The following is a 12,524-nucleotide window of genomic DNA, read 5'->3' on the forward strand; positions in this document are numbered from 1 at the left end:
ACTATAGCATAATGGAACAACTCAGGCCTCCTCTTACCCAGGTGAGCCCCTTACTGTCCTAGGAAGGGCAGGCCTGAACTTGGGTCCTGGAGACAAACACCTCCCAGAGGGGGAATGCAAAGGGCCACGAGCAGACCACACCCACTTCCTTCTTCCAGACTCACCAGTCATCTAACTCATCCTTTCTCCCACTGGAGGAGATAAAAAGGGAAGAAAGAGAACACAGGTATGTCATTCAGGAGAGTCTTCATACGGCTTGAGGAAAAAATTAAAATAATCTTAAATGGTCTCTTGATAATTATCATTTCTTCAATGGACTATAGAATTAGTTCATATCAGAAAAATTTGAGCCCAGCTCTGACTCCAAAGATCATGCCCGGTATTTCTGAAAATCATGCCTATGCCCATTGATCCAGTACTCCAGAGGTGCAAATGGGCCTCCCTTGCCTTTCTTCTTTTTATTTCCTCCATACATGAATTAACTCCATGTCAGGGTACCAAGAATGATCAGGTAGGACGTTGGAAGGAATGCTGCACCCAGAACCAGGACGCTTTGTTTTAATTTCATGTCTTCCCGTTGCTCTTAGATAAGAAAAGATAAACAGAAAACCAACATGTACACACGCCTACTTTGTGCTAAGCACTGTATTAGGGTTTCCATATGTCATCACTAACCCACACCGCAACCATGAAGGCTGTTGTTTCGATCTTACATGCGGAGACATGGACGCACAGGTTAAGTAAGTTGACCCAAACGACACAATCGGGGTGAGGTAGGCTCCAGACTCAAAGTTTCTGATCCTAAGTCCAGTGGTTTTTGAACTTCACCATTGGCTCTCTGAAGCCATGCTTCTACTGAGGTGCCAGCCTGTAGGATGAGACAACTAAACTAGATCAGCAAGATGCTTTCTGGCTCTCAGCACCAATTTCTTAAGGTGTAAACCAACTGGAGAAGGGTCACTCGGTATCCACGAAGAAATGGGTGAAGAAACTTACCAAATAAATTTGCGCATGTGCATCTAATTATTTTTCCTTTTTTTAATGCTTAGAAATGGTTTTGCTCGTTTCCTAATTTTTTCAACATTTCAAAATCTGCCTGAGCCATATCCCCTTCTTGTGAGTCGTACTTACCTCTGTCCTCTGTTTCTTCCTGTTTTTAGCTCTCACACCTCTTGTCCCAATCACGGCATCTTAAATCTTCACTGTTGAAAGACTGTGGTAGAAAGAGCGTTGTCACTGGCCCCAGACACGCCTGGTTGAAGCCGGAATCTTCCACTCAACAGCTGCTTAATCTGGGGAAGGTTATACAAGTTCTCTGACCCAAGTTTCCTGGGCTTTAAACTGGAGCTTAAAATTCTTCCTTTTAAAGGAGGTGTTGTGAGGATTGCATGTAAAGAATGTCAAGTCCCGGCCCATAGTTGACTCCCAGTGCACAGCAGCTGTACTAATGAATATGTCATACCCCTCTCTCTTTCCCCAGAAGAGAGGCTGGCCGAAAATGGTGAGTTTTATCAGGAGCTTTTGCAAATGCCGCAGATATTTGTCCAATGTCAACATGCGCCAGGAATTTGAAGAATATCTTCACCTGGAAATAAACAACAAAGAAAGTAAGTCACGTCTCTACTTCTCCCCACCTTCCCTGTTGATTTCAGCAGCAGGGCTGGCCCAGAGAAGAAGCTGCAGAGCTATGGCTCTGTGTCATTCCTGCCTGCGTCAGCCCGGGGTCCAGCAAGAAGCCCAGGTCCTGGGTGCAAAGGCAAGCCCAGGCCAGCCTGGAGAGGATGGGAGTCCAGTGGCTTCTGCCCAGGGAGCCAGAGGGGGGAGAATGACTAGTCTAAAGCAGTGTGAGATCTCACATTTTACAAAACTATTTTCTTAACATTGTTTCTTTGTAGTAGAGATTTATTAAATAGTTTTGGTTCATTCATTCAACACGCTTTTTGAGAATGTGGCAGGCACTTTGCAGGGTGCTGGGGATACGGTAGTGAACATGCAGCATGGGCTCTGCCCTCAAGGTACCTCCAGTTTTGAGGGCAAGGCAGAAAATAAGAGCCACAAATGTTGGAGCCAGATTTCCTGGGTTTGAATCTGGCACTTTCTAACGGAAGGACCTTGTGAAAGTGACTGTGCCTCAGTTTCCTCATCTATAGAATAATGGAAATAATTGTTCCTATCTCAGAGAGTTACAGTGAGGATTAAGCGAGTTAATATATATAAAGCATCTTAGAGCTACTCCTGGCAATAGTAAGTGCTATGAAAGGGCTAGCCAGTATTCTTGCTATTATTATATAATTGTGATGTGTGGTCCCAATGATGATTGCAGGGAGACCCTAATTAGTCATGGGGGAGAATCAGGAGAGAGTTCTCCCAGAAAATGACATGGAGTTGAGTTTTCAGGGATGAGCAAGTTAAGCATGCAAAATAGGAGGGAGTGATGTCTACGGCTGCGTAGAATCCTAAAATAGGAAAGAGGATGGTGCAGTTCAGGAACTTTAAGGCCAGTTGGACTAGAGATTAATGAGATGGGAAAAGTGTCTGAGATGAGACTGGAGGGATTGATAGTGACAAATCGTGTCTCTCTCTTGAAGACTTTTGAGTTGTTCCAAATCTCACTTTAGCAAACAATGCTGCAAAACTTGCATACTTTGCAATTGTCTGTTTCTGTGAAATAAAAAAATAGAAGTAATGGGTAAATGGTTAAAAATAGTTTGATTGCAGCCCTCTAAAACCATTGCAATAGTTAAACTCTCACCAACAGTATAAAATAAGGGCTGCATTGTCACCAACACAGGCTGTTATACATTTTTTTTTAAAACTGCCAATCTGGTAGATGAAGAACAATGTATCATCCTTGTGGTATTTGAGCACCTTTATTTATTGGTCACTTGTATTCTTTTTGAACTGTTTATGTCCTTTGTCTATTTTTGTATTGGAATTTTAATATTATTATTTTTATTTTCTAACTTGCAAAAAGGTTTTGTATGTGTTTTTATGGACTGCTTCACAACCAAACATTTAGGATTAAAGAATAGTTCTAGCCCTGGCTGGCATGGCTCAGTTAGATGAGTGTGAACCCATGCACCGAAAGGTTACCAGTTCAATTCCTTGTCCTGGCACATGCTTGGGCTTTGGGCTCAATCCCCAGTAGGGGGCATGTAGGAGGCAGCAGATCCATGTTTCTCTCCCACATTGATGTTTCTCTCTCTCTCACTCCCTTTCTCTCTCTCTTGAAATACAATAAAAACACACTTTCAAAAGGAGAATAGTTCTAGCTCTTTGGTTTCTTCTTTTAAGTAAAATCAACTGAACCCCTTATGCTCAGGATGTAGAAAGTCCAATTTCACCGTCCTTTGACCTTCTACATCCCCAGCATTGTATGCAAGCCTAAGAACAAGGGTGCTTCTAAAGCTCCATGGGAGATCTACTGGACCAGTGGTCTGCTTCCCATCACTATAGTCTTTTCCAGGATTGTTATGTCCTCCAGTGAGTTGACTCAGTTATCATTGTGAAAGGACTTTCTTTATCCTCGGTGATATTCTTTTTTCTGGAATGTACTTTGTCTGATATTAAAATAGCCACTGCAACTTCTCTTTTATTAGTGTTAGCATATATAACTTTTCCCATTCCTTTCCTTATAACCTATTTAGAGCCTTACATTTAAAGTGCTTTTCCTGTATCCAGCATATATAATTGGGTCTTGCTTTCAAAAAAAACACACACACAAAACGCACCCTGATGACCTTAGCCCAACTGAGAGTCAATTATTAAACATTTAGGTATTTTGTGAGTCAGTTGACAAACCATCAATAGATTGAAATCAATCACAGTGGGAGCATTTGCTGTAGAAATGGACAAATAATACAAATCATGTCTTCCATGCCCCTACCAGAGAAGATTTATGAGCATACAACTGCACCCAGATTTCTTGGGTGGATTTAGCACACTCTTTCCTAAAATCCATGACTATCATATCAATATTCACTATTATTCAGACTTTTTTCCCCTTCAAACTCAAATCTCAGAGATAAAGAGAGACTGTAAGATAGTTGGGAGAGACCTTATGCTTTGTAACCCTAGGACCCAGCACAGTGCCTGGGACACAACAGGTGCTAGGTATTTATTGACTGTTGTTATAGTTACCCTCCCATCAAAAAGAATCCCACTAGACAGTTTCTTAAACCCAGCCAAGTAATGAACTAGGGTCTACCTGTCAGTTCCAGCCCCAAAATGTTCTCTTCTCAGCCCTGAATCCTTATGAGTTGATTTCTTTGAATATATCCTAGTCAAGAAACTTTCTAAAATAACCCTCTTAGTTTTCTGAGACACAACCCAAACCTTCTAGAGTCTTCTGCGCTCTCCTTTACTCATTCCTGTCTTATTTCTATTCTAGCTTCCTACCCTCTGTTTCTTAATTATCTTCTTTACTCTCCCTGTTTTGTCTTTTTCTTTGTGCTGCTTTCCCAGTTTACTTCTAAACTACTTCCCTGATAAACCTTGAAGAAGCATCATCAGAACCACACACTCTATTTTGAAGGTCACTTCTGCATATTTTGTTTCTGCAGAAATGTTAGGGATTGTCATAACTACAGTGTGCTTCTATCACTATTAGACAAGAGCCAGGAAGACAGCTTTCAATACTCAGCTGATCTTTTTTTTTTGGTACATATGTTGTCATACCATCTGAGCGGATGGCTTTTCCAGCAGCAGTCCTTCATGTCCAAATGAAAGACTGAGCCGAATGACAGGGAGTCACTATTTCAGTAGGCCCTAAGGTGGGTCCATAGTTTCTTTCATTTTAGTGATGCCCAGATTGAAGGCTTCAGGCTTAAGAGAGACTTGCTCAAGTTAGAAGTTAATTCCTTCCTCTTTCTTTTTCAGATTTCCCTGCATCACCAAATGTATCAGGACGCCCATCCCCACATCACTCAAATGTCAAGAGTGGAGAGGAGAATGGAGATGTAATCCTTATGAAGCGTCGTATATTTAGCCACAGGGTTGTCACTGTCAACTTTGCCCTCAATGACTTATATTTCTTTTCTGAAATGGAGAAGTAAGTTTCCCATCTTGCCTTTCCCTTATGGTTTTCCATGCTTAGTACCTCCTGGCAAAGACGGGAGTGGCCTGTAAGTGGCACAGTGATTTCTGAAAATCTCACTGAATGCTGTCACTGTATCACTTTCCACCATTTTTTCCTTTGGGCCCTAAGATCTCTTCAGTGTTCTCGAGTTTCCAATATTGAATGCACTTACTTATACCCAGGATGTGGAACCCTTTCATATTATTATTTATTAATATGATATAAATCCTCTTATGTAGCACCATTGGACCAATAGTTCTTTTTTAAAAAAAAATTATTGATTAGAGAGGGAGAGAGAGAAACAGCAATTTGTTGTTCCACTTATTTATGCATTTATTGGTTGCTTTTTGTATGTGCCCTGATCAGAGATCAAATCTGCATCCTTGGCCTATCAGGACAACGCAATAACCAGCTGAGCTACTCGGCCAGGACTGGACCAATAGTTAAAGCAAGGAATTATAATAATTAAGGTTGTGTGTGTGTGTGTGTGTATATACATGATATCAAGCAGACATTTTTTAAGTTAAAACATATTAATGTACACTCACCTGTCAAACTTTTGATGTAAAGCCAAAGCCATTCCACTAATTGGGGGTCCACATATTTTTCTTGTATATATTATCCCTATAATGCTATCTACTAATTCTATCTACCTGCATCTGGCAGCTCACCTCCTATTACTTGCCACTTGTCCCAGGCTCCAGCTCTGAGGCTCTGCACTCTGCTCCTTCCTGCCCACTGAGCTGGCTTCAAATAACTGTCTTTTTCTTTCTCCTTGTTTGAGTCTCAGTGCCTGCTCCCTTCCCAATTACATCATGCCATTTGGTTGTCTTCATAGCCTCTACTGGATATTTAATTATTCACCTATTTACTTATGCATCTTCTTTGTGAGCTCCTGGAAAACCGAACTTTGTTTACTTTGTTCACTGCTGAATCTCTGCTCCTGGAACTGTGCCTGGCACAGAGTAAACACTTAATAAAAAATGTTCATTGACTGAATACATGAATGGATATGAGAAAACCTGGTGTTCTACTATTAGGATGGCTTTAAATTGTTAAAATTTTAACTGGCCTGGATACTTAAATCAAGATAAGATATAACTGACAGATATTTCACAGTCCCTAAAAGAATAGGAGACAGAAAGTAGAGTGGCGGCTGCCAGAGGCTGGGGGAGGTGGGGAATGGGACTTAGTGTTTAATGGGTATAGAGTGTCAGTTTGGGAAGATGAAAGAGTTCTGGAGAATGTGGTGGTAAAGATCACACAACAATGTGGATGTACTTAATGCCACTTCAAAACAGTTAAACTGGTAAATTTTATGTTATATATATTTAACAATTGTAAAAAAAAATTTAATAATTTAATAAAAGGAATATGTTGCTTCAAAGACTGGTAGTAATTGGGAGAGGGTCAGCACAGGAGGGGAAAGAAAGAGCAAGATAGCGCTTAGCCCTTGAAGCAGTCAGAGGTCCGGATGGGTAAGGGAAGGAGGATGGGATAAATAGGGGAGTTGGCGATGAAGAAATACACTTGGAGAAGCACTTAGCATATTATCTGACACACGGTTGGCACTCAGTTAGCATTTGCCATAGATGAATCGTGACCGAATGAAGTCACAACCTGGCCAGGATTTGGCCCTGTCTTTTTTAGGCAAGAAATTGGTCTGGGCTGGCTGCCCTAATTAGCCACTGCTTTCCTCTTTGCTGATTTCCTACTTGCTGCCTCTTTTTAGGTTTAACGATTTGGTGAGTTCAGCTCATGTGCTACAAGTCAACCGGGCCTACAATGAAAATGATGTGATACTAATGAAGTCCAAGATTAACATCATCCTGAAGCTCTTCCTGCAATCGGATGTCCCTCCAAAGCTGAGGGTAAGGGGACTCCCACTCCTCCCAAAAGCTGTCGGCCACCTCCTAAGTCCTGGGTCAGGCGGATGGCCTTTACCCAGCAGCCCCAGGAAAAGCGTCCGCCTTCTGGGGAGGGGGTTGTCTTAAGGGTTGTGGGGACCAAGAGAGGTTTTCTGCCTTCCCTGGAGCCTCTGCCAGTGACGGGCTCCCACTCTGCGGGCAGGTGAACATCTCTGAGTCCCAGAAGGAGGCCATCCTTGCTGCCATTGCAGACGGCCGTCTTGATCGGAGCATCTTCCACGGGGCTATCATGTCTCTCTTCCCTGTCATTATATACTTCTGGAAAAGGTAACTATCTCCCCTTCCTCACCAGGTCCGGAAAACACCACCTTTGTCTTTCTAGAGAGCCTTCTGTCTTCCTGTAGCTCTCTGTTCTGGTTTCCTGATCCATGGGAACCGAGATGGTGTATTCTCGTACGCACTACACTTCTACACATCTTCCCTTACACGCTCACACTGAGCACTGATTCAGGGGGTGGAAGGCTAAGTGAGACAGGACCAGAATGCCTGGCTCCCAGCTCTCCCTCTGTTTGCTTGAAGCAAGGGTGTTAGATTATGTTAGGCGTAGGTTCCTCACCCAAGGGTGATGGTGGCCCACAGCTACTTGGGAGCAATCTTTCAAGGCTGACACAACTGTCCCCATGCTTAAGAAGCCTCAAGGGGGCAGTTAGCCAAGAGAGTTCTGCTCTGTTATGCCCACATCCCATAATTACCAGTACGGCGCAGTTGCTAGATATTTCAATTTACAAGAGAAGCTAGAAATTCAGGTTCTTATGTCATATCTCCCAAGGTTAAAGTAGGAAATGTGGCAACCAATTCAAACCTAAAACAGGGGGAGGAAATTGTGAAGGCCGGAAACGGAAGTGAAACAAAGAAAATATCTGCAGGACAAACGCTACGGGGCCCACTGGTTCCTAACCTGTCCTGTCAAGGTTTGGGCTGAGAGACTCACCTATGTTCTCCCAACTGGTTATTCACATGTGTGGTCCACTGTGGCCCCAGTTCACGCCATCCACCTGGTGAATGGCAGTGCCCTGGGTGATACTGGCCACAGGACAACTGGCTGAAACGTTTCCAGACCGAGCTAGTTGGGATGTTTAGATTATTATTGTGATTCCAGTTCTCAGAGGTTTCCCTCTCCCACACAAAAAAAGTTACTTTCTTAAAATAGAAGTGTAAAGGTTGCTCACCAATCACCAACCTTTTTTTTTAAATCCCTAAGGTAAATTATTTAGTACAGGATTGAAAGAAATTTTTTTTCAAAATCTACGTTCAAAATAACCAGTTGAGCCTTTTGAACACCAATTGTTACCTAGCACTTAAGTCTAGACTTGATTCTACTTCTGCTAACCACGACTAAATAGAAATTTGTCCTGAAACTTTCAGGGGATTAGAAAGCTCTTGGAAATATATGCTACTTCTGGCTTGAGTCAGTGCTCAGTGCCCCCCATCCCTGTTTAGGAAGTACAGGGGAGCCTCGGGAGGCTGTGAGTCGTAGTCCTCATGCAGTTGGTTCTTTACTTGCTTTCCTCTACACTTATAAAGAGTTTTATATGATGCGAACCCTGTCCACATCTATTATCTCAGGTGAACCACTCAACAACCCTGTGAGGTGGGTGGTGCAAAGTATTGTTATCCCTGTTTTATAGATGAGGAAACCGAGGTTCAGAGTGGTTAAGGGACTTGCCTAGGTAAGTGGTGCCACTTGGTAAGTGGATTAGAAACCAGGTCTCTCGGTCTCTCAGGCACCCATAAAGAATGCATCCTTGGCATATTGGGAGGTCCATGACTGGAGGGGAGACCCAGTGTAGCAAGTAAATTGGGAGAAACCAACAGTCATTGGGTGGAGTGTCCCTAGGGGAGGAGGAAGGAGGGCAGCAGTCAAGACCACCAGAGCCAAGGGAGAACAGAAAAGAAAGGCAAGAGAAACCCCCAAGGGGATCGATCTCAGGACAGGCGAGGGGATAGCAAAGGGTTAGGGCTAAGAAGGAAGAGATGGAGAGCGTTGTGAGGGCTTCTAGGGAGGACCGTGCTCGGGTTGGAGTGAGTATGAGAGTCTGAGTTCTTTCAAGGACCCAGGTTTTACTCTAGGGAAAGGACTGTTAGGAATGAGGTGAGAGGGTCAGGGCCCTCAGTAAGGGACAGGATGGGAACCAGGGTTGTTGGGACCTACGGGAGGCCAGTCAGATGTTCTGTCTGCACCAGATGGGGTTAGATGGGATCTCAGAGTCTGATGTTCAAGGGAGCAATGCACCAGGGTGGGGCACACCGGGGTGGGGTACGGCAGATCCTTACAGACTCCATTCACTGGAGGTTCCAGAAGGAACTCCCAAAGTACTGTCCATCCCGGCCCCGTGCTGGAACCAGGCAGTACGGGGAGGCAGACGCTGTCCTCTTGTCTGTAGGACCCCACTCTGTGTGAGGACTGGTCCCGACCCGGTTTTCCTGTGCTGTGTCGCAGTCCCCTCAACAGCTGGTTTTCTCCCTGTGACCAGAAGCCATTCTTCTCACAGGTTTTGTTCCTGGAAGGCAATCCGCTCTTACTTACAGTTCAGGGGGAAGAAGTTCAAGGACAGCAAAGCTCCTTCTAAATCTACGTACAAGTACCCTCCTTGGAATGGAGGTAAGCGGCACCATGACCCACAGACCCATTCTCTAGCAAACAAGGCTCAAGTAGGGAAAGCAAGGGCTGGAAGGACCAACAGTGAGACCTCACAGAGAGTGTTTGCTGGTGGGATGGGCATCGCATTACTTGGCCCTCAGAGGAGCATTAAAGTATATTTTATCTGTGGCTATCAGTGCTGGCAAAAAGCCCCCCCAACCACCACCCTGTGGGTAGCTCGCCAGCATTACCTCCCAGGAGGCCTCTGGGCACGCAGGTCACAGTCTCTGTGGTGCGGACATGGAGGAGGTGGCCTGCTTTACTACTGTTTAAGAAGCCTCCTCTCCAACTAGCTCCACAAACTATGTTACAGTGTTAAAGAAAAGTTAAGGGCAGCAGGCCCTGAATTAAGGGGTGAGGCCACTTGGGTTCTAAGCCTGGAGAGTCATCCATATGGACTGAGGTATTTTGAAAATCTTGCTTCCCTCTTATGGTCTCAGACCCCTGATCTAAGATACAGACATTTGGATTTGGAAAATGTTCTATCATTAACATCCTGTAATCCAAGGAGTGTTAAACAGGAGCTTTCTTGGAATGATTTCTTTCATTGGGTGTTGCTATAAAGGCTTTTAATGCTCCGCCTCTTCTCTCCCCAGGAGACCACGCCATCTTAAGGTTCTCCCTACTCAGAGGGGTTGAATGGTCGCGGCCTCAGCAGCGAGATGTAATAGCAAGTTCAGTGCAGAACTGTGAGTTGGAGTTAGAATTCCGCTGATTTCAAAAGTCCACTACTCAATGAGAGGGTGACCCTAAGCCAGCTTGGCCAATCTCCTTGACCAGGGAGAGACTGAAATCCCCCAAATATGAAGTAATTTGTTCAGGATCACACAGCTTGTGAGTGCAGGGATGGGGTGAGAAGCAGGTTTCCTGACTGTCTTTCCAGGGCCCTGTGCCCAGCTCTCATTAGAATAATCATATCTTCTTGAGTCTTTTATAATACCTTGAAGACAGGTAGCTTAAGCTTCTCCATATTTCTGCTGGCTCCTCTCCCCATTTCTAGGCACGATGTGTCATCTTTATTAAGAAACAGTGATGACATCCCACTTGTTACTTTCCTCTCCCACGGAGGATACCTGCTGCTTCAGATGGAACTTCATCCCATGCCTCCTGCTTCCTGGAGGCTCCTGCAACTGGTCCTCTTATCCCTGTAGTGGACACTCTGGTCCTAGCCTTCCATATTGGGTCCATGTTGTATCCTTTCTCTTCCCCATCTTTAGCCACTAGGAGTTCATCCCATTCCCAAACACGAAAACTGCCTTGGTTTCCACATAGTTTCTTCCAACAAACCTTTCCTTTCTGTCCATTGTCAGCTTCTACTTCCACATTGGAGATACTGCTTCTCTGAAATACCCACTTACCCGGCCTCCCCATTTGCATATGTCCCCCCATTGCTTAATGAGGAAGCCATTATGGAACACTGCCCATGATCCATGGGGTTCCAAACAGCCCTCAAGTCTGGTGTTCCTGGTGCTCATCTGGCTTCATCTCCTTATTTTACTTCCCTGGATCAGTGGGGTTGGCATCATGACCTGTGCATCCAAATGAAATATCCCCTAGGCCAAAAAAAGATTGCAGCACCCAACCCAGATCTCCTAACTGTCCCTGGAGCATTGCTGCTTCATCTTCACTCACCCAGCTCCTCTGGTGGCTGTCCTGGGATGGCCTCCCCGGCTGGAGGGCAGCCAGGGAGGGTCCGTGCCCTGAGTTCTGATGCAGTTTTTCTCTGTATTTGTCTTTAGCTTCATCGAGCAACCTGACCCAGCTAGGATATACCCCCTCCACCGTGCAGCTGTATCCTGTCCCAGGGTAGGCACGAGCCGGAAGCCCTCTTCTTCAGTGCTGAGCTTCTTTGTCCAAGTGCACGAGGGGAGACGGGGGAGAGGTTTCCCAGAGGCCTACCTCCACCTCCTGACACTCCTTGGCAAATAGAACCAAGAAGTTGAGCTGGCTGCTTCCAGAAAAGCCTGTGGGTGTCCTCATACAGCTCCAGTAGGACAGGCACTTTGGGAGGTTGAAGGCCCCGAGCCACCTTCCAGGGGAACACCATTGCTGGAGGAAGAGCATCCTGGGTGGTCTCTTAGTGTCTGCCTCCCTAACGCTCTAGCGCTCCCGGGTAAGGTGTGTGAGATGGGGAAGAAAGAGGAGCCGTCCTGCTGCTTGGCAGGGTATTGACGGTAAGGATAGAAAGGATTTGAGCCTGTTGAGGTCTGAATCACCCTCACTTCTGTAAGGGCGTCAGAGTGGAGCTGATACTAAGTTAAGGCTCTGGGAGAATCCCCAGTGAGCCATAGAAACCAGCGCCAAAGAGCTGCTTGAAGGTCAAGGTTACAGACAACAGGCTCTATGAATGGTGGGCCTGGTTTCCTCAGCAGCCATCCCACCTTCTCAGACCTGCTGCAAGTCCAGCGGGGGGGGGGGGGGGGGGCAGGGGGCTTGGAGCTTCCCAGGTATCACTGGCCAGTGCTGGTGCCTGGAACACGAGCCGGGTACTTTGGAGCTCTTTGCTGGGAAAGGCGTTGTATATCTTCAGAGGCTACAAGCCCTTGGGGAGGAAGGTGAGAATAAGTGGGAGGGGCCCTATCCTGAAGGCAAAGGGTTTGGGGTTTTAGACCTGTTGCCATTCCTAAAGGGAATGACAGCAACAGACTAGCAGAGAGTCTTATCGCCATAGTGATGACCAGCCATTCTCTCTTCCTTCAGACAAAAGTTCTCCATCGTCAAAAAGGAGAAGAAATAATCGAGTCAGGTCTCCAACAGAGGTGCATCATTTTTCAGAAGCCTCTGGACACTGACAGAGCCTTTTTTGGTCAGAAATGAAATGCCCTGGCACCATCTGCCCCCGAAAAATCAATGGGGTGACAGCAGTAGGTAAGATGTG

The 12,524-nt window shown here is 45.4% G+C and overlaps 1 protein-coding gene across 1 annotated transcript in view; it reads left to right on the plus strand.

Annotated features, from left to right (window-relative positions):
* RGSL1 (regulator of G protein signaling like 1) overlaps nt 1–12,524 on the plus strand; it is a 73,993-nt gene that overhangs the window by 59,829 nt on the left and 1,640 nt on the right. Inside the window, exons 17-25 of the mRNA XM_081121547.1 lie at nt 1,161–1,301; nt 1,481–1,607; nt 4,879–5,050; nt 6,810–6,948; nt 7,148–7,272; nt 9,498–9,607; nt 10,243–10,335; nt 11,386–11,452; nt 12,347–12,514. Of these exons, the coding sequence (XP_080977673.1) occupies nt 1,161–1,301; nt 1,481–1,607; nt 4,879–5,050; nt 6,810–6,948; nt 7,148–7,272; nt 9,498–9,607; nt 10,243–10,335; nt 11,386–11,452; nt 12,347–12,383 (1,011 nt within the window). The 3' untranslated portion in view covers nt 12,384–12,514. The remainder of the gene's footprint in view (nt 1–1,160; nt 1,302–1,480; nt 1,608–4,878; nt 5,051–6,809; nt 6,949–7,147; nt 7,273–9,497; nt 9,608–10,242; nt 10,336–11,385; nt 11,453–12,346; nt 12,515–12,524) is intronic.

This window comes from Miniopterus schreibersii (assembly GCF_964146895.1).
Source record: "Miniopterus schreibersii genome assembly, chromosome: 19".
Lineage (NCBI taxonomy): Eukaryota > Metazoa > Chordata > Mammalia > Chiroptera > Miniopteridae > Miniopterus > Miniopterus schreibersii.